Source organism: Hyperolius riggenbachi, chromosome 3 (genome assembly GCF_040937935.1).
Source record: "Hyperolius riggenbachi isolate aHypRig1 chromosome 3, aHypRig1.pri, whole genome shotgun sequence".
In the NCBI taxonomy this organism is placed as follows: domain Eukaryota; kingdom Metazoa; phylum Chordata; class Amphibia; order Anura; family Hyperoliidae; genus Hyperolius; species Hyperolius riggenbachi.
Genome location: NC_090648.1, coordinates 63,703,547 through 63,722,562, shown reverse-complemented (window position 1 = coordinate 63,722,562; position 19,016 = coordinate 63,703,547). Strand labels below are relative to the sequence as shown.

At 44.2% G+C, this 19,016-nt stretch overlaps 1 protein-coding gene across 1 annotated transcript; it reads right to left on the bottom strand.

The window, feature by feature from the left end:
- Positions 1-523: 523 nt before the first annotated feature.
- On the bottom strand, positions 524-17,672 carry GET3 (guided entry of tail-anchored proteins factor 3, ATPase). The gene is made up of 7 exons (XM_068272174.1): positions 17,494-17,672; positions 14,162-14,309; positions 8,959-9,107; positions 5,395-5,545; positions 3,382-3,489; positions 1,997-2,194; positions 524-1,110 (listed from the first exon to the last, which is right to left on the bottom strand). The coding sequence occupies exons 1-7, from the start codon at positions 17,634-17,636 to the stop codon at positions 979-981; spliced, it is 1,029 nt and encodes a 342-aa protein (XP_068128275.1). The 5' UTR covers positions 17,637-17,672; the 3' UTR covers positions 524-978.
- Between the last annotated feature and the right edge of the window lie 1,344 nt (positions 17,673-19,016).

The window sequence follows — 19,016 nt, the reverse complement described above, 5'->3', positions numbered from 1 at the left end:
ACAAGTAAAGCCAAAAGCTCAACAACCAGGCAACTGCCATAGTCTATAAGGTAATGAATATGGCAGCCTACATGTTCCTTTCACTTCAGGTTCCTGTTAAAGTGGACTTTCACAGGACAGAAGGAAAAAAGAGAGAAATGTACCCTGTATGTATTATAGTTTGGCCTGTTTAATAACCCTCATTTGTGTAATCATAAGTTGGCATTTGATCTCTCCTGTGTCTCATGACTGCCATGGCAGAGAAGTTCAAGTGAAAGCACAGGATGTTAACAATGAATCAGGAAGTAGAACCACTGCAGTGAAAGGTTTTTCTTTAGAGGTTATTATGCTGTTTATCTTTTAGAGCAGAGAAGAAGTTCTGAGTTCAGGTCCACTTTACGTCCCTTTTGTCAGGCTACAAATTAAAAAAGGTTGTTCTGGCGCTCTCTTATGTCAGCACCATGTAATGTACTGTATAATGATAGTTATAGCATAATAATAATAATAATAATAATAATAATAATAATAATAATAATAATAATACTTGTTTTTGTATAAAGAGAATTTATTAGTCCGCTCCCAGAAAACTACAGTATTGTTTGCCAGGGCAGAAAGAGTAAAGTTGGCGGCACAAACTACAGTCCGTGTGGTGTCATGCTTAGTATTGAATTACTGCGCGGCTCGACGAGTTAGCGAAATGATGAAAACGAGAGAGACAACAGAGACAGAGGGACAGGCACACAAAAACTTACAAAACAGAAAAGAAAAAAATAATCATATGATCGGAGTGAGATGTACAAAGTGTTTGGGTCCCCAAATTCCAGAATCAATAAATAGGCCCGCCCATTAAAAAAAAAAAAAACTAACAATAAATGATGGGTTGGGGATGACAGGCGGTTTCGGGACGTGTAAAACCTGATCTGGGTGTGTCATTATTGTGGTTTGCCTCTGTAGTGTTCATGGTCTTGTGTGAGAGTAGCCACCACACGCCCCGACGCCTCACTTCCCGCTGGGGGGCTTGTATGGCTCCAGGAGGAGTTGGGAGAAGGTGTTGACATTTTCTGCACCCCGAACTTCATGAGGGAGAAGAGGAAGCTTCACAATGTGGAAATCTTCGTACAGATCCTCCATCTGAGACAGAAGGAGAGGGGAATAAAGCAGAGGGGGGGGGGGGGAAAGGCATAGTAAGGTGGGGAGGGGCGGGGAAAGGAAAGAAGAGAGTCGGGGGAAGAAGAGGAGAGAGTCGGGGAGGGGGGGGGGGGGGGGGAAGAGGAGGAGAATTGGAGGGGCACATAGGTAGGATGATGAGGTGAGTTGGATTGGCGAGGGAGAAAGGGAAAAAGGAGGAGAGTTGGGGGAGCGGGAAAGGGAAGAGGAGAGCATGGGAAGAGGAGCAGAGTTGAGGGGGAAGGGAAGAGGAGGAGAGTCAGATGGGCGTGAGAGAGTCAGATGGGCGCAGGTGAAGGAGGAGTATCAAATGGGTGCAGCAGGGGGAAGGAAGAGGAGGAGAGTTGGAGGGGCATGCGGGAAAGGGAAGAGAAGACAAGGGAAAGAAAACAAAGTGATAGATGATTAACTGTGTAGTAAAATGGCCTATACCAGAGGTGCCCACACTTTTTTCGGCTTTTTCAAAATGATCTACCGATGTACAATTTTAGGAGCACACTTGTATATACTGAATGGAAAATGTAGTGGGGTCGGGATCTACCATGAAGTCCTTAGCAATCTACCTAATGGGCACCCCTGGCCTATACAGTACATTCATTCTGCAAGTGCCACCTAGTGTCATCTGTTAGATATACAAGACATGTTCCACTCTACAGCATTTCTGATACACACCATTCAATACAACAACATTTGTGACCACAATCGTGTCCTCTGCCCTACGGCCTAATTGGCTTGAAGTCAGTCATGTGAGAGGGGTCATAACCGCTTACCCCAAAGCCACGCCTCCGCCACACCATGTGTGTCTAGGAAATATGACTAAGATGCACATGCTCCTCTCTCCCGGACATACCTGGTCTAAGTACTTGGACTGGATCTTGTGTCGGGCTTCACACATTCGGCATGGCTTCTCCGGCTCGGGGAATACAAGCTGGTTTACGATGATGTTGTGGGTGTCTATTTTACATTTGGCCAACTCTTGGATCAATCGTTCGGTCTCGTAGAGTGACAGAAATTCAGCAATACAAACACAGATAAAGGTGGTCTGTTCCTGTGAGTGGACAGAATGCAATCAGTGATGTCAATTTCACATACTGTACAAAGCAACAGAACATTTGCATAGATTGCTGTCCAACTTCATGCTCAGCTACATTTTTTTTTTTGGGAGACCATGTGGTGGGGATTATTCAAGTCTACACTGGTTCCGGGGAGAAAGCTCTGACCAGATGTGCAGACAATGCCAGCAGACCTACAAAAGCACCCGCACACCAGGGGCGCTGAACCCAGGACTAGAGTCTAAAGTGAGGAGGAACCTGCAGCTCAGTCTGGCGCCCGCAGGCTCTTCAGCCGGCCAGAAAGAATAGGAGGCAGACTCCGCAAAACAAGATAAAGAAAATAAATATCCAGACAAACCTCACTGGCACATGCTTCCTGGTGAGGAAACACAGGAATACTGAGGGATTAGAGAGGCGTGGCCTTTTATTTAGGCCGCATTTCCTTGGTGGGAGGAGCTCTCCCGTGGCTGTCCTGGAAGACAACTGGAGAAACTGAGTACTCAGGATACTAATAGTGGGATAAAGTATAGAGATCAAAAAGAACAGATAGGACAAGCGGATCTGCTCACCATAACAGACCACTGTGTCCCCCATAATGAACTTTAACAGGGACTCAATTTTAAGCTCCTCTGAAGACTGTTGGTGACATGATGGCAGGAATTAGATTGTAAGCGCCTCTGAAGACACAACCGCAATTATTAGCTTGTAGGCTCCTCTGAAGACACCTGGTGACATGGCAGGGATTAGATTGTAAGCTCCTATGAAGACACATAGGACCATATGCAATTAGCTTTCTCTCCTAAGTTCTCCGACCTAGGAGATCATTTTTCATCTTCGTTTTAGAATAACTTCAGCACTTTGCAATGGAAAAATACCAAAAAGTCAGTTAAAAAGTACTATCAAAATTAGTCTGAGTATTTTTTTTGCTTATTGGCGGTTTAAAAGGCATTTTTGAAAATATCACCCAGGAGAGGGGAAAAAGTGAATTGCATATAGTCCCTAGTCACATGATGGCAGGGATTAGATTGTAAGCGCCTCTGAATGTTCCTAGTGATATCATGGGAGTTATTAAATTGTGAGCACTTCAAAGGACTGACACAGTACATCCCTATGTAACAACTCTGATACATAATACAGTCTGAAAACTTCAACCATCTGTACCGTTAGTTACAAATGAACGCACCGGGTCTTTGAATTGTTCGCTGACCGATCGGATGACAGGGAGGGTCTCCTCTAGCTTGGAAGCCAGCTGGTCTGCATTCATATCGCCAAGTCCCAGCATATTGCACATCTAGAAAGGGAGGAAGCCCATGAAAACAGGACAAGTCAGGTTAGTATACAAACAGGTGCCAGCGACCTTTTACTCCTGTCCTGAGTGGTCTTCTGCAGCAGGTGTAGGACATACAGGTTTATACATTTTCAAATTACACTGTGGTTTTCACCCACATCTCAAAAACATTCCACCAGCCCCACGTCCTCTGTTGCCTCCCGCTCCGGCAGCTCTGGTCTTTTACAGTCTTTGCAGGATAAAAGGGCTCCGGACGAGTCAGCCCAGTTGCAAGGCGCGTGAGTGCACCCCCAGCACTGGGAGCATTGTGCACCAGTTAGAGTTGCACAGGCGCAAGATGCTCCCAGTGGCGGTAAGTATAAATGCTGGGATAGGGGCCATTTCAAGTACACTTCAATGGGGCACTACAGCAAAACAAAAACTACAAAATTTAAAGGGGGGGGGGGGGTAGATAGATAGATAATTTTTTTTTTTACAAAAGCTAATAGGACACAGAAGCATGTGACAAGCACAATGACAAGCTTCTGCGTCCTTACTATGTGCTGCTAGACCCCCCCTGAGCTCTGCTGTCCCCCCTGAAAATAGTGGCGGGCTAGCGACACCACTTGTCGCTAGCCTGCTATTTACTTTGCACTGGTCAGTCGCCTTCTCATCAGCCTCCCCCGCATTGTCTCCCTGCCTCCCCCATAACATACCTCCCTGCCTCTTTCAGCTTCCACCAATCGGAAGCTAAGCCGCGACACAGGAAGTACTATGGGGGGGGGCGGAATAGGCTGAGGAGAAGGCGATTGACAAATGCAAACGAACTACTAGAGTGTCTAGAGCGACTAGAGTGTCGCTAGCCCCCCACTATTTTCAGGGGGGACTGCAGAAAAACACCTCGGGTTCTCTTTAAAGGGAACCTGAACTGAGAGGGATATGGATGTTTACTTTTAAACCATACCAGTTGCCTGGCAGTCCTGCTGATCTCTTTCACTGCAGTAGTGACTGAATCACAGACCTGAAACAAGCATGCAGCTAATCCAGTCTGACTTCAGTGAGAGCACCTGATCTGCATGCTTTTCAGGGGCTGTGGCTAAAAGTATTAGAGACACAGGATCAGCAGGAGAGTCTGGCAACTGGTATTATTTTAAAAGGAAAAATCCCTATCCTCAGTTAAGGTTCCCTTTAAAGCACACCTGAACTGAGACAGATATGGAGGCTCTGATAGAACATTCAATAAAAAAAAAATAAAAAAAAAAAAAAATCCTACTTTTTGTTACCCATATAGTAATATTTGCTTTTGTGCACAAGTTATATTGTCTGTCTACAAATTCTCAAATTACAGTTGATATGCTCTGAAAGCTGCCATTGCATAGCTGCGGTGTTTATATACTGTTCTGCTTCTCAGCTCACTTTCGGCAGTTTGCTAATGTTTACCAAATGTATCTGACAAAGTAATGTAAACAAAAGAGGTTATCACCTCTTCTGTGGCCAGAAGCTTTCCACTGAAGAACAAAGTGGTGCATTTAACTGTTTGAATGCTGTTCTGCTACAATTTTGCTTTTGTTGTAGTCTATTTTATGCTGTAATTAATAATCTTTTAGAACAAAGGAGGAAATGCTGAGTTTCATACCACTTAAAACAATGTAGATTGCCGGCCTGGCTTTCTGCTCATCTTTTGCTAATAGTCCTAGCAATAGACCCTGAACAAGCATGCAGATTGGGTGTCTCTGACTTGATTAGCCACATGCTTGTTTCAGGTGTGCGATTTAGACACTGCTGCAGCTAAAGATATCAGAAGGACAGCCAAGCAACTAGTGTTTAAAGGAAATAAAATATGTCATCCATGACATTCCTCTCATTCAAGGTGTACTTTAATGCCCAGAGTGGGGCTTTTAACATTGCCTTGTGGAGAAGAGGCCTTACCTGAGATATGAAAGGGCTGATCTGGTTCTTGATCTGCATCAGCCTCCCCAGACCTCGCTCCACGATGGTTGGGAAGTTGAGAAGTCGCAGAGTGTGTCCTGTAGGGGCCGTGTCAAACACCACTACTGAGAAGTTCATTCCTTTCACCAGCCTGAGAAAGATAGATATAGGGAAGTGCTCTGTCAGCGCACACTGTAATCCAATCAAAACACGCACACCACATGCCTCCCATCCTATAAGCAACCTATCCTTCACTGCAGCACATTTGTGTCTAGGCAACACTTACTACTGTAATGCTGTCACTGCACGGAACAGCTTTTTAACACAGAGACAACTCCACACTGCAAGTTTTTGTCAACTGAAGCCGGTAAATGACTGAACTTCTACCATACCTGTGAACATTATGAATTAGCACACACAAAAAAAGTCTACAGTATACCGAATGTGGTATTTATTTAATTGCACAGGTCTATTTCTTAGCTGTACTACACAGACTAATTATACTATAACTTTTTTTTTCCCACTTCACATTCCCTTTAAAAGAAGTTGAGCGTGCTTAATCTGCATACTTGTTCCAAGTAAGTGAAACAAACGTATTCCAGACTGAAGTTCAGCACTGCTATTTAAAAACATACTGTTACAGGTAGCACCCGACTTACGATCAACATGGATTTTCAGTTTCCATGGGAACAAGTAAAAAAAAAAAGTTTTTCAAATTGGACTTTTAGTTTGAGAAAATAGATTTTAAAAAATATATAAGAAAAAAAATGGCTTTTCAAACTATAAACTATAAACAGGTACAGAGGGCAAAAGTGACACGGAGGGGGACACTGGAGGCACAGGAGACAGATGGTACAATGTTCCGACTTAAGAACAGATTCAGGTTAAGAACGAACCTACAGTCCCCATCTCAATCGTTAACCGGGGGAATATATATATATATATATATATATATATATATATATATATATATATATATATTTACAAAAACAAACTTATACTTGAAGTGGTATAGGGTGGAGGAGGCACCCTCCAACAATTTGTACAGTATCATTCAAAAAAAGGGAAAGACTGACATCCAAGTAAGGCAAATGCCTATCGGTCTGACCAATAAATTATGTTTCACCACATATAAAGGAGTTTATCCTTACTTGGGTTTGTTTGATTGCTACTGTTCAACTGTTTGGGGTGCCTCCTTACTATACTAGTCCAACAGCCCCACGTTACTGGGGAGCGGTATCAAGTTTTTTGTACTTTCTAAGTTTTGAAACTTCCTACAAGAATCTTTTTGGAGCGCGACCAATCCAGCTAAAAGACACAAGTGACACTTTTTCCCACTGGCTAATGCAATGTGTCTGCAAGTGTTGCGACCAGCGTTTGAGTAATATGCTACGAAACTGGAACGTGAAATTTTTGCATCCCAAAAAATTCTTATATTAAGATTTTTCTGATTGGTGAAAATTTTGCTTGGAAATTTGTACACGGTTTTATGACAATGTTCGTACACGAACATTTGCATTAGTTAAATATAACAATCTGCCCAGTAACAACTTAGACATGACTGCTGACAACTTCCTGTAACCATGGATTTAATGCAAATTTCCACACAACGCGAAAATTCAGGTTGCTATGTGTTGCCTATGCAAAGCATTGTACGCAAATTGTACGTGATGTCTGAAAAAGAAGTTCTGCAGGACATCAGATTTTTTTCACGCGTACGAAAATTCGCACTGAATGGAAACAGCCCGATTTACGACACTTAGTTACCAAATCAAGGCAAATTTTCTGAGTGAAAAATCTGACAAAAAAAAAAAAAAAAACCCACTCTACAGACTATATATACCGTATATTCCGGCGTATAAGACGACTGGGCGTATAAGACGAACCCCCAACTTTTCCAGTTAAAATATAGAGTTTGGGATATACTCGCCGTATAAGACTACCCCTCTTCCAGCGCACACCAAATTAAAATAAAAAATAAAAAAATCATGTACTGGTGCTGTGTATGAACAGATACTGGTGCTGTACTGTATGTGTTACCAAGTATATAACAGTATATAGTCAATTGACTTGTTGCATTGGTCAACTCTCCTTAAGTAGACTGGTCAGCTCTCCTTGTCTACCTGTTTATCAGAGCGGTATGGAAGAATAGATTGCTCTCCCTCAGCAGGGAGATCCGAGAGGCGGTAACAGGATAGGGCGTATCACCTAGCATCAATGACACCCGGCGTATAAGACGATCCCCAACTTTTCAGAAGATTTTCAAGGGTTAAAAAGTAGTCTTATACGCAGGAATATACAGTATTTAAAAAGGTAAAATAACCTACTACACCATAAGGGGCTCCCGATGTCTCTGTTTGTTTCCTATCTTCTCTGGAAGGTTCCTGAGATCCCCAGAATCCAACCCTTGTACTTTAAGTAAACCCGTCAAGAATAAAAAAAAAAAAAAAAAAAAAAAAAAAAAAACCAACAACAACAAAAAAACGCTTCTTTAATACTGCTTCCATGGCTGTCTGACCCACCTGTAATCAGAACTGGCATCTGAGCTAAAGTTGTTGCCTCAGTAGTTCTGTCTTTATGTGTACAAGCACCACCTGCTGTCTTCTGTAGGAATTACAGCTCCAGTTGCTAGATGGTTAACTGGGATAAACTACATACAGAAACTTGGGGAAACACATCGTTGCCTGAGCAACACAGATGTTTGTGCAGCGCAGAATTTTTATACAACATCCTAAATACCTCAGACTCCTACCCCCCCCCCCCACCGAAAAAAAAATCCCATTATCTGACCCCATTTGCTTCCCCCCCCCCAGCTACACCCCCTGCACCTATGCTGCGACTCTTGCTGCTAAGCACCTACTTGCACCCTTCTACCTAGTGTGCACCAACCCCCTCCCTTCAAATTGTAAGCCTTTGGAAGAGCCCCCCTTTTATCTCTGGGCAGCACGGTGGCATAGAGGTTATCACTCCCGCCTTGCAGCACTGGGTCCCCAAAACAAATAACAGCCAGGGCACTATCTGCACGGAGTTTGTATGTTCTCCCATGTCTGTGTGGGTTTCCTCTGGGTACTCCGGTTTCCTACCACAACCCAAAATCAATACGGATAAATTAATTGGCTTCCCCCTAAAATTGGCCCTAGACTACAATACATACATAGACCTATGACTATGGTAGGGATTTGATTGTAAGCCCCTCTGAAACACAGTTTAGTGACAAGACTATATAGAGAGCTGCGAAAAATGCCAGCGATATATAAATACTAAATAATAATTCTAAGGCTTCTGGGGATAAAAGCTGCCAAGGATCCAGGGAACCACTAACCTTCCCAATATTTAGTCCAAACAGACTAAAGAAAAGTTGTCGACGGAATAGTTCCATAAAAAGTATGTTATATGACAACTGTGCGGTTTGGACAGAAGAGATTTTAACAAAGTACACCTGGAAGAAGAAGAAGAAGATGAAGAAAAAAAAAAAAAAAAAAAAAAAAAAAAAAAAACAGTACCCAGCATTCCACCATGTACTCAGCGAATTGGTTCCTTTCTGCATGTCATGCCTGTGCTCACCTCATGACCTCCGCGTAACTCATAGCCTCGTCTATCCCAGGAAAGGCACTCATGGCCTCCTGCATCATCTTCTTGCCCATGCTGAGCATATTGTCCTCCTCGAAGATCTCATCCGGCAGCTCTGCCACCCCCAGGCTGGGGTCAATTTCCTGCATGGTACAGACAACATGACATCCATGTACAGAAAACTAGTTTGGTACAATAGGAAAACAACAAAATAGCATTCTAAACAGGGATGTGGAGTCGGTACAAAAATCTTCCGACTCAGACACCTCAGTTTATGAAACCACCAACTCCGACTCCGGATACCCAAAATGACTCAGACTCCTCGACTCTGACAATCCAATACTTATCAGGGCTCTGGATTTTATACAAAATCTTCCGACTCCTCAGGTTATGAAATCACAGACTCCGACTCCAACTCTGGGTACCCAAAATTGCTCCGACTCCAACTCCACAGCCCCGATTCTAACTGCCACTTTGCATCTAGAGATTTAATTACCCAAAACCCATCCCCAAGTCATGTAAATCAGGGCAAGGAAAGATTTTAAAATAGGAAACACTGATAAAAAAAAAAAAAAATCAAAAAAAAAAGTGTATAAATGAATATTGTAAACAGAAAAAAAGCAAGTTTAATTATTCTGGACTACGATTCCTTTAAAGAGGAACTTTATTGAAAATAATGTAATGAATACAATTATTATTTTTTTTTTTACTATTTTCATTAATACATTTAGTTTTTCTGCTCCCCATTTCACACTATGAATTTTCTTCTTCATTTCTCATTTTTATAAAAATAAAATAAAATTAAAAAAATGCATCACAGGTGGCAACATCTTTAGTCCTTGACAGGTAAATCTCTGCGGAATGTTCGTTAACGAGGGTTCTGAAACCAGTACAAAATATACCGGATCTCCCAGAATGCTCTGGGATGAGAACTCCAAATAGCTGTACAACCCAGGCTAAGATGACCGAGAGGACGGGCTACATACCAGTATACAGCAATGTATAGTTACAGGAAGTGTTTCTGATGTTGAAACCAGGAAAATTACCCTATAAGTGGATATCCTGAATAATTTAATACACTACTATATGTCACTACAGGGCCTCTCAGCATGACATGATCCCTGATCCATTACTTTTAAAGTGGCTGCACTGAGTTAACAGAGACACAGCACTGAAGCGAAGACAATGCAGAGTATAATGCTTGGGTCTACACAATGGACTGCACTGAAGTAGTAACAACGTAAGCATTCCTTTCACTGTATTCTGCCAGTCATCAGTTTCAGCAGCTAAAATTAGTAGCAAGGGCACTAAATGCAAGTATGAAAAACAGAGCTGTCCTGAAAAAAGCAGCTATTTCTTAGCAGAGCACAGACTGTGATCTGTTAAAGGGAACTGTCACAGGAGCCCTAATGGCTGACCGCACTTAGCCTTCTAAACGGTGCCAGCGCACAGATCGTGCGAACTCTGGTCGCAGTCAATGCGCAGGAACCGTTAAGAATTAGCCGCAGACAACTCAGAAGGGAGCCTGTGAGACACGGGTAATTACCACGTCACCTACTGGTTCAGAGTAAACTGCCACCACCGCGGTTACCATGGGACCGTGGAGCCCACTAACTGACTGACTAGTCCTGCGAATAAAACGGTTAAACACACGGTATTCTGTCTAGCCAACAACAAACAAACAGTAGCGTATCTTCAGAGACCCGGGATCAGTTCTGTGTGTGTGCTGATAAGCAGGGTAGCGGACAGTGAATGACTTGGAGAAAGTCGTTTATTCACGCAATATAAATAAATATATACAGACAATTATTAAAATCAACAATTATTAAAACAGTAATAGCCAGTATAAAAAAATAAAAGGGAGAAAAATACTTAGTTCCTGGAAAGATGTCCTTTTTGTGGGAAAACAGAGTTCTGGGTTTCAATTTGAGTTCAGAGTTCAGACCAGGTGGATGCCAGCATATCCTCAAGCTGGCATCTGATGAGTGCAAGATGTTTCAGTGTGGAGGACACTGAGTTTGGGTCCTCAGCCATTCTTATGCCCCTGCTTCAGTAGGAGGGAGTGAGGGCGGGGAGCCATACACCCCCTTAGAAGATGAGATGAGCCCTCCCCTTATCCTGGGGGCTAGAAATCATATCTACCCATATATGGGCTCTATCTCACAGAACCGTACAGGTCAGGGCAGATTTATTAACATTTTCAGGTCTGTCTCGATTTACCCAGCGCCCTGATACCAGACATGAGGGGTGGGACCCCTGTGGTATCATCAGGGCATTTTCAAACTGCCTAACTGGCAGTCCTTACCTCAGAATGTTCTGAAACTTCCTCAGAACCAGCACCGGGGCTCATGCTACACTTCCCCCACGTTTGGTGAAGCTGCCATCTCAGGAACCCCAGAAATATTACAGATCTGGGAAGTTATGGATTATGCCATGAGACTTCAGGTTTATTCAGGGTGTGTTCAGGGTGTGTTCTAGCTGCTAACAGCTGACTTTCTTTTGATCTTTACTAGGGAGCAAAGTGTCAAGACCTCCCGTGGATTCGTAGCCTGCCTGGCTGTACCTAGGCATCCTTTGGTTAATTAGCATCTCCATGAGATCAGCTAAGTGTCACCTGGTTCCCAGAACCAAAAGGGGAATTGTGCCTTCCACAGGGAATATGTCCAAGCTAATTAACACCTTCCCCCCAGGCTGTCACTTCAGCTAAGACAGATCCCCCAGCTGTTCCTAGGCAGAGAGATACTACACATCAAATCTTGGTTCTATTGATCTGAAGCGCAATCGATGCAGGAATCGAGTGCGATCGTTCTTTTCTTCACGGGCGGGTTCCAGGACGCGCCTGCGTCCCCGCAATCGTCCGTGACAGGAACCTTAACCGGCGGGGAAAAAAAAATAATCACTTACCTGGGGGCTTTCCCAAGCCTCCTGCAGCCGTCCGGTGCCCGCGCCGGTCCTTCGGTGCCCTCCGGTCTCCCTCCGCCGCTAAGTTTCGTTTTCGGACAACTGCCAGTCGTCCTCGGGCCTCTTCCGCATTCCTCGTCGTAAACTGCAGTAAAGCGCGTCCGCATGACGCCAAACGTGTCATGTGCATGACGCCAAACGCGTCATGCGGACGCGCTTTACTGCAGTTTACGACTAGGAATGCGGAAGTGGCCAGAGGACGACTGGCAGTCGTCCGAAAACGAAACTTAGCGGCGGAGGGAGACCGGAGGGCACCGAAGGACCGGCGCGGGCACCGGACGGCTGCAGGAGGCTTGGGAAAGCCCCCAGGTAAGTGATTTTTTTTCCCCGCCGGTTAAGGTTCCCTTTAAGAATTAGCCCTATGTTGAAAAGGTCTGAGGGGACAAAATAAAAAAAAATGAAGCTTTAGGCTACTCACACCAAAACATTGCGTTTTAGGGGACGTTATGGTCGTATAACGTGCCCCTAACGCAACGCATGGTGGTGTTGAAGTTGGACGTCAGATTGAGCTGCGTTATGCAGCTCTCAAAGCAGCCGCTCCAGGTTAGTGATAGGAAGTCCGGATCTTTTTAAGGATTCGGATCATTTGAATCGGATCATTGAAAAGATCCAGATCTTAGAACCAAATCATTTGAATCATTTTACTAGGGAAGCAGACTGGGTGAAATGACTAGCAGGACAGGACTTTCCCTGCACTGTACATTTTGTATGTTGCGGTTTCTTCCAGACAGACATCCACTGTGAACCGAATCTTTCACTGTGATGATCCAGATGATTAGACTCACAAAAAAGATCCGGATCAAATGAACGATTCGTTTATGATCTGGACCCCACTACAGTCCCACCACAGTCACCACAGTGCAGTGAATATTAGCCATGTGGCTAGCATGCGGAGGAGGATGGGTGACCTCCTCCTCCAACATTACTGAGCATGTGCAAACAGTCTAACGCTGCTTAGCCTACTATAGCATACAGCACTTTGTTTAAATGTGCTGCGTTACTATGAAACCTAACGTGTGCACTGTGAACAGCACATTGATTTTACAGTGCTGTGAGTTAGGATGCGTTACTGGCTGCTGTAACATGGGACTTTAACGTCCCATTGTGAAACCAGCCTTAAAGTGGACCTGAACTCTTGCACAGGACAGAAGGAAAACAGAGAAATGCATCCTATATGTATTTAGAGAATTAAAGTGGATCCGAGGTGAACTTTTACTCATTGCATAATTGTGTTCCATTTCTACTGTTTATAGGGCATTCCTCAAGCCAAATACTTTGTTTTTGTTTTAATACTCTAATTCCCTATAAACTAAAACCACGCCCACAAGTTTTCAGAGAGCCAAGGCAGTAGCAAGGGCTCATGGGAGCTCAGTCTGGGCAGGAGGAGGAGGTGTTACTAGCCATTGATTTCAGAGGCGAGGAGGGAGGAGGGGGGGGGGGGGATTAGGTTTTTTTTTCACAGGCTTAGTGATCAAGATATAGATAAGCTTGCCTTTGTGTAATGTTTACAAACAACATGGCTGCTGTCATTGTATCACAGGAAGAAATAATCATTTTCTATTATAGCGGTTTGCAGCTAGATTTGCTGTGTAAATCTAAACTTTAGATAAGATATATAGACAAGTTACTTGTTATAGTTAGTTTTTCATCTCGGATCCGCTTTAAGTCTGTCTAATGCCCCCTCCTCTTGACCAAGCACAGGGTGTAATTTGATCTCTCAGCTGCGTCAGCTGGCTGCCTCAGCAGAGCATCTTATTTTTAAACACAGGATGTTAACTTTATGTCTGCTTCCATAAAAGCAGGAAGTAGACACACTACAGATTTACGTCAGGATTTGTATCAGCTGTAACAAAGCAATTTTTTTTTATTTAAAAGGTTATTATGCCGTTTATCTTTTAGAGCAGAGAGGACATTCTGATTTCAGGTCCGCCTTAACAATGCATGCTAGTCAATGTGGCGTTTGCCAATGCATTACCACTTAGTCCATTTCAATAGTTCCTCTTATGCTGGTCTGCCACGTACATAAGGATCCCAATGTGATCCTCATAAAAGGATTGCAAAATAATCGAATATTTTAAAACAAACTATATAAAAAAGTCAATGAGATCTAAAACTTCCAGCTCTCAAAAAATACTGAAATTTAATCAACTTTTCAGTTACAATTTGGCATAGTTGGTAGCATAAGGGTAATAAAGAATCCCTGTGTAATTCCTGCTGGACAAGCTGGGCTACTTACCATAGCGAAAAGGTTATCGTAGCCTCGCACTTTAGTGGGGACCTTGGAGAACTTCTGGTCGAAGGCATCGGAGATGTTGTGGGCGGGGTCTGTAGAAATGATCAGCACACTCTCCCGAATCCTGGACAACTGCACAGCCAAGCTGCAGCTGTGGAGCGCAGAAAAGAGATATACATTTTACCCACCACGTTTTACCTTATTCTAATCTAATCTGGAATGTAGTCTTCCAGGCATGCCTAAAATCACCCTGAGGCCTCGTTCACATCTACACAGCGCAGATGGCTGTGCGATCAGAGTGCAACGCATACGATCGCACGCAATCTGCGCCGCTACGCTGCTGATCCCATCCATTGACAGTGTTGGGTCAGCTCTGTGCTTGCGGGCACAATGCAGGCAGCAGTACGCAAGTGCATCATAGCGCATCGTACTGCTGCACAGCACAGTAGATGTGAATGGGAGAAGGGCTGTCTATGCCCTTCTCCCTTTCTTGTGTGTCACCAGGTCATATGCGATTCCAACTGTGCACAGAGGCGTGTATGATGTGAACTAGGCCTTAGAGGCTTACAAATGCTCCAGGACAATTATCTTAGCACTTTTTTTTTTAATTACAGGTACTTATTTGTTACATTTCCTTGCTACTAAATAGTACTGCTGTAATCTGTATTTATTGCCACTTGTCACTAGATGGCAGTGAGACAATATTAAAGGACTTCTGCTTTCAGCTTCTGTATTTTCTGTTAGCTGGGAGAGATCAAAGCATTCCAAGATATTTACAGAACAATGAGTTCTGGGACTGAGGTTCAAAGCAGTGCACTTATCTCAAACGAGACAACCATTGAAGCTGCTAATGAGTTAAAGGGGAACTGAAGTAAGAGGTATACGGAGGCTGCCTTATTTATTTACTTTTAATCAATACCAGTTGCCTGGCAGCCCCGCTGGTCATTTCTCTGTAGTAGTATCTGAATAACACCAGAAATAAGCATGCAGCTAGTCTTGTCAAATCTGACAATAATATCAGAAACCTCTGATCTGCTGCATGCTTGTTCAGGGGCTATGTTTAATAGTATTAGAGGCAGAGGATCAGCAGGGCTGCCAGGCAACTGGTATTGATTAAAAGGAAATAAATATGGCAGCCTCCGTATACCTCTTACTTCAGTTCCCCTTTAAAGCACACCTGAAGTGAGAGGGATGTGGATGCTGACATTTATATTTTAAATAATGCAGAATACCAATGCAGATTGCCTGGCTGCCCTACTTACCCTCAGCCGCTAATACTTTTAGCCATAGACGTGGAGATCTGACGCAGACGTAGACGTAGATTTCTGACTGATGTCTGAGGCCTGGTGCACACGAAAAACTGCTAGAAGATCCGCAAAATGCTAGCAGATTTTGAAACGCTTTTTCTTATTTTTCTATGGCGTTTTGCTAGCGTTTTGCGGATTGCTGCAGCGGATTTCAGTATAGTACATTTCATATATTGTTACAGTAAAGCTGTTACTGAACAGCTTCTGTAACAAAAACGCCGTTTTTCAGAGCGGTTTGCGTTTTTCCTATACTTAACATTGAGGCAGAAACGCCTCCGCAATCCAAAAAATGCCTCACCCCGGCATTTTTCGTTTCTGCAAAACGCCTCCCGCTGTGGTGTGCACCACCCCATTGAGATACATTGACCAAGCGGATCTGCAGCCGCAAGCGGCTGCAGAAACGCTGAAAAAGCCGCTAGGTGTGCACCAGCCCTGACTGCATAAGCCATATGATTGTTTCAGGTGTGCGATTCATGCATTAGTGTTTACTTATCTTTGTATGTGTCAGAGTGGTGCAACTAAATATTTTGCATTAAAAAAATGTTTGGTTTGGGTCTGTTTTAAGTAACATGATGAGATAAACTGGTGTATAGTTCCTAGCACACAAATAAATATACAGTGTTGCTTTTCATCTGACTAAAAGAGTTAATATTCAGCTATGCAACTGCCACTTTTTCTCTAGTCAGGCTATAGCTTCCGTCACTAAGGAATTACAGCCATAAAATACTTTTCTGGCAGAGAACTGGGCTTCTGAGAGCAGGGGATAGATGAGAAAATAGTCAATAGTTCAAATAGTTTAGCACTCTGAGACACGGGACAGTTTTATTGAGCGATACAAAAATCTACTTTGAAGGATACCGGAGACGAATCGGGAGGTGCTGGCATATATGGTGAACTGTCCTGATGGCCACCTCCCCCCCCCCCCCCCCCATTCTCCTGTGTCCCCCTTTATTATCTAACCCCCCTCCCCCCGGCAGCCTAGTCGAGGTTGCTGTAGTCAGAACTCACTGCAGAGGGTGCTTGGACAGCTTTTGCACGACCCTCAAGCATGCAACTGTGGCCGGGAGTGCTCTGCGCATTACGCAAATCATGACATCATGCACAGAGCTTGTTCAGGGTCTATGGCTAAAAGTATTAGAGGCAAAGGACCAGCAGGACAGCCAGGCAACTGGTATTGCCTGAACTGAAAATAAAAAGTCAAAATAACCATACCATACTTACTTCCCATGTAGTCTACTCCTCGATCTTTTTCTCCTCTCCTGCATTCCATTTGTCCACTGCTATCAAAGGAATTCTCCATCCTCCATTTTAGAAATGGCCATTACCCCCTAACAATTTCCTGGTCTGCTCACTGTTAAACTGTAATATCGCCTACTTAAGCCATAGGGAAGCATGGACATTACCTTGCACATTCAATTGTAACTGCTGATATATAACTGACAGCAACTTGTATTTTTCAGTTCTGACAAAATATTGTCAGAACTGGAACAGATCACTGAAAGAAGAAAATGGTGGGATTCCGAGAGGAACTGATGGCGAGGTTAGTATGTAATATTCATTTGCAGCTACATCATGTGTTTATTTTAAATACATTATCCTCACTATAGGTTTTCTTTAAAGGAAATAAATATGGCAGCCTCCATATCACTCTCAGTTCAGGTTCCCTTTAAAGTAAATCTACCTCTACCATACCACGATCAGATGTTATGGGTGGGAAATAGGGGTTTCCCTTTACAAGTAATCAGATGCAGGGGTTACATAGGAAAGACCTGTAACTTCCAGTGCGCCCTGTCATACTGGGACTTGTAGTTGGACACTGTCTGCAATGTGGGGGCGGGGTACATTTTACCCATTTAGACAATAGAAGCAGCAGAGGGGGCTCCTGCACTACTGATTTATACCCAACACCCCTGCCGTACAAATGGTTGCTCCCACACGGTCTCCCCTATAGCGGGTGATTTGGTACAGTCCACCTGCACACAGCTCCCCCCTCCCTCCGGCCTGCTTAGATCAGTCCTCGCGACTCACCTGCATGTGGTCTTCCCTACTCCTCCCTTTCCCCCCACGAAGATCCAGCGTAGCGAGCGCTGCTCTATCACATTGAGCAAAGTGGGTTCCAGTGGCTCTACATCTGGGGCATCTTCAAACTCATCATCCACCGGCGCAGCCATCTTCACACCTACTCATGTGACTTCAGCCAGCCAACCGCGAGCCGCGCAATCTGACAGAAGGAACGAGGGCCCGCCTCTGCCTCCACCAATCCCAGCGCACCCAAGGAAGCCTTCCTCCCTGTGATTGGCTAAGCGGCTTGCCGATCAACATCAATTGCTGCATTATTCATAAGCCGCTTGCTATGGCGTTTTCTTCCCTAATTGGCTGATGGCGGTGCCCATCACATTCCAAGATCCTATTGCAGCCTGATATGTGACAGCAGAGTGCGGAGAAAAGATTCCGAGCGCTCCGCTCATTGGCCAATCATGGCAACCACAGCCAGTCAACCCCAGATTCGTCATGGGGGGAGAGAGGAGCTTGCTACTAGCATGTGGTAGTCACAGGCAGGGCTCATTGGGTATAATGGCCAATGTCAGAGCTATGAAGGGTGGGGTGCATACCAAACTAAACCCCTGTCCCCTCTTTGTTTTCCATCTCACTCTTTCAGGAATGAGGGGAGATAAATGGCTTAAAGGGAAACTTACGTCAACTATAAAAAATGAGATTTACTCATCTGGGGCTTCCCTCAGCCCCCAGCAGCCGATCGGTGCCCTCGCAGCCCCGCTCTGACGCTCCAGGACCCACCAGCGAACACTTCCGGTTTGGCCGTCACCGGCCGACAGGCATGGGAACGCGAGTTATTCTTCGCGTTCCCAGCCTGTATATCGCCCCCGCTGGCAGGTCCTGGAGCGTCAGAGTGGGGCTGCGAGGGCACCGATCGGCTGCTGGGGGCTGAGGGAAGCCCCGGGTGAGTAAATCATTTTTTATAGTTGACTTAAAGAGACTCTGTAACAAAAATTGCATCCTGTTTTTTATCATCCTACAAGTTCCAAAAGCTATTCTAATGTGTTCTGGCTTACTGCAGCACGTTCTACTATCACCATCTCTGTAATAAATCAACTTATCTCTCTCTTGTCAGCCTGTGTCTGGAAGGCTGCCAAGTTCTTCAGTGTTGTGGTTCTGTGATGCATCTCCCCCCTCCAGGCCCCTCTCTGCACACTGCCTGTGTATTATTTAGATTAGGGCAGCTTCACTCTTCTCTCTTATCTTTTACAAGCTGGATAAATCCTCCTCTGAGCTGGCTGGGCTTTCACATACTGAGGAATTACATACAGGCAGAGCTGTCTGCACTCTGCAGGAAGAAACAGCCTGACACTTCAGTGGAAGATAGCTGCAGGGGGAAAGAAACACACAAATGATCTCTTGAAATTCAAAAGGAAGGGTGTATACAGCCTGCTTGTGTATGAATGTATTTTCTATGTGTGGACATACTGTACATCAACCTACTTTCTGTTTTGGTGGCCATTTTGTTTGTTTATAAACAAACTTTTTAAAACTGT

Excerpts from the sequence above, each read along its gene's own strand:
- GET3 (XM_068272174.1), bottom strand. The coding sequence starts at position 17,636 with ATGGCTGCGCCGGTGGATGATGAGTTTGAAGATGCCCCAGATGTAGAG. Across the intron at positions 14,310-17,493 it reads GTAGGGAAGACCACATGCAG|CTGCAGCTTGGCTGTGCAGT; the intron begins GTGAGTCGCGAG and ends TGCGCTCCACAG. Across the intron at positions 9,108-14,161 it reads ACGATAACCTTTTCGCTATG|GAAATTGACCCCAGCCTGGG; the intron begins GTAAGTAGCCCA and ends TGTACCATGCAG.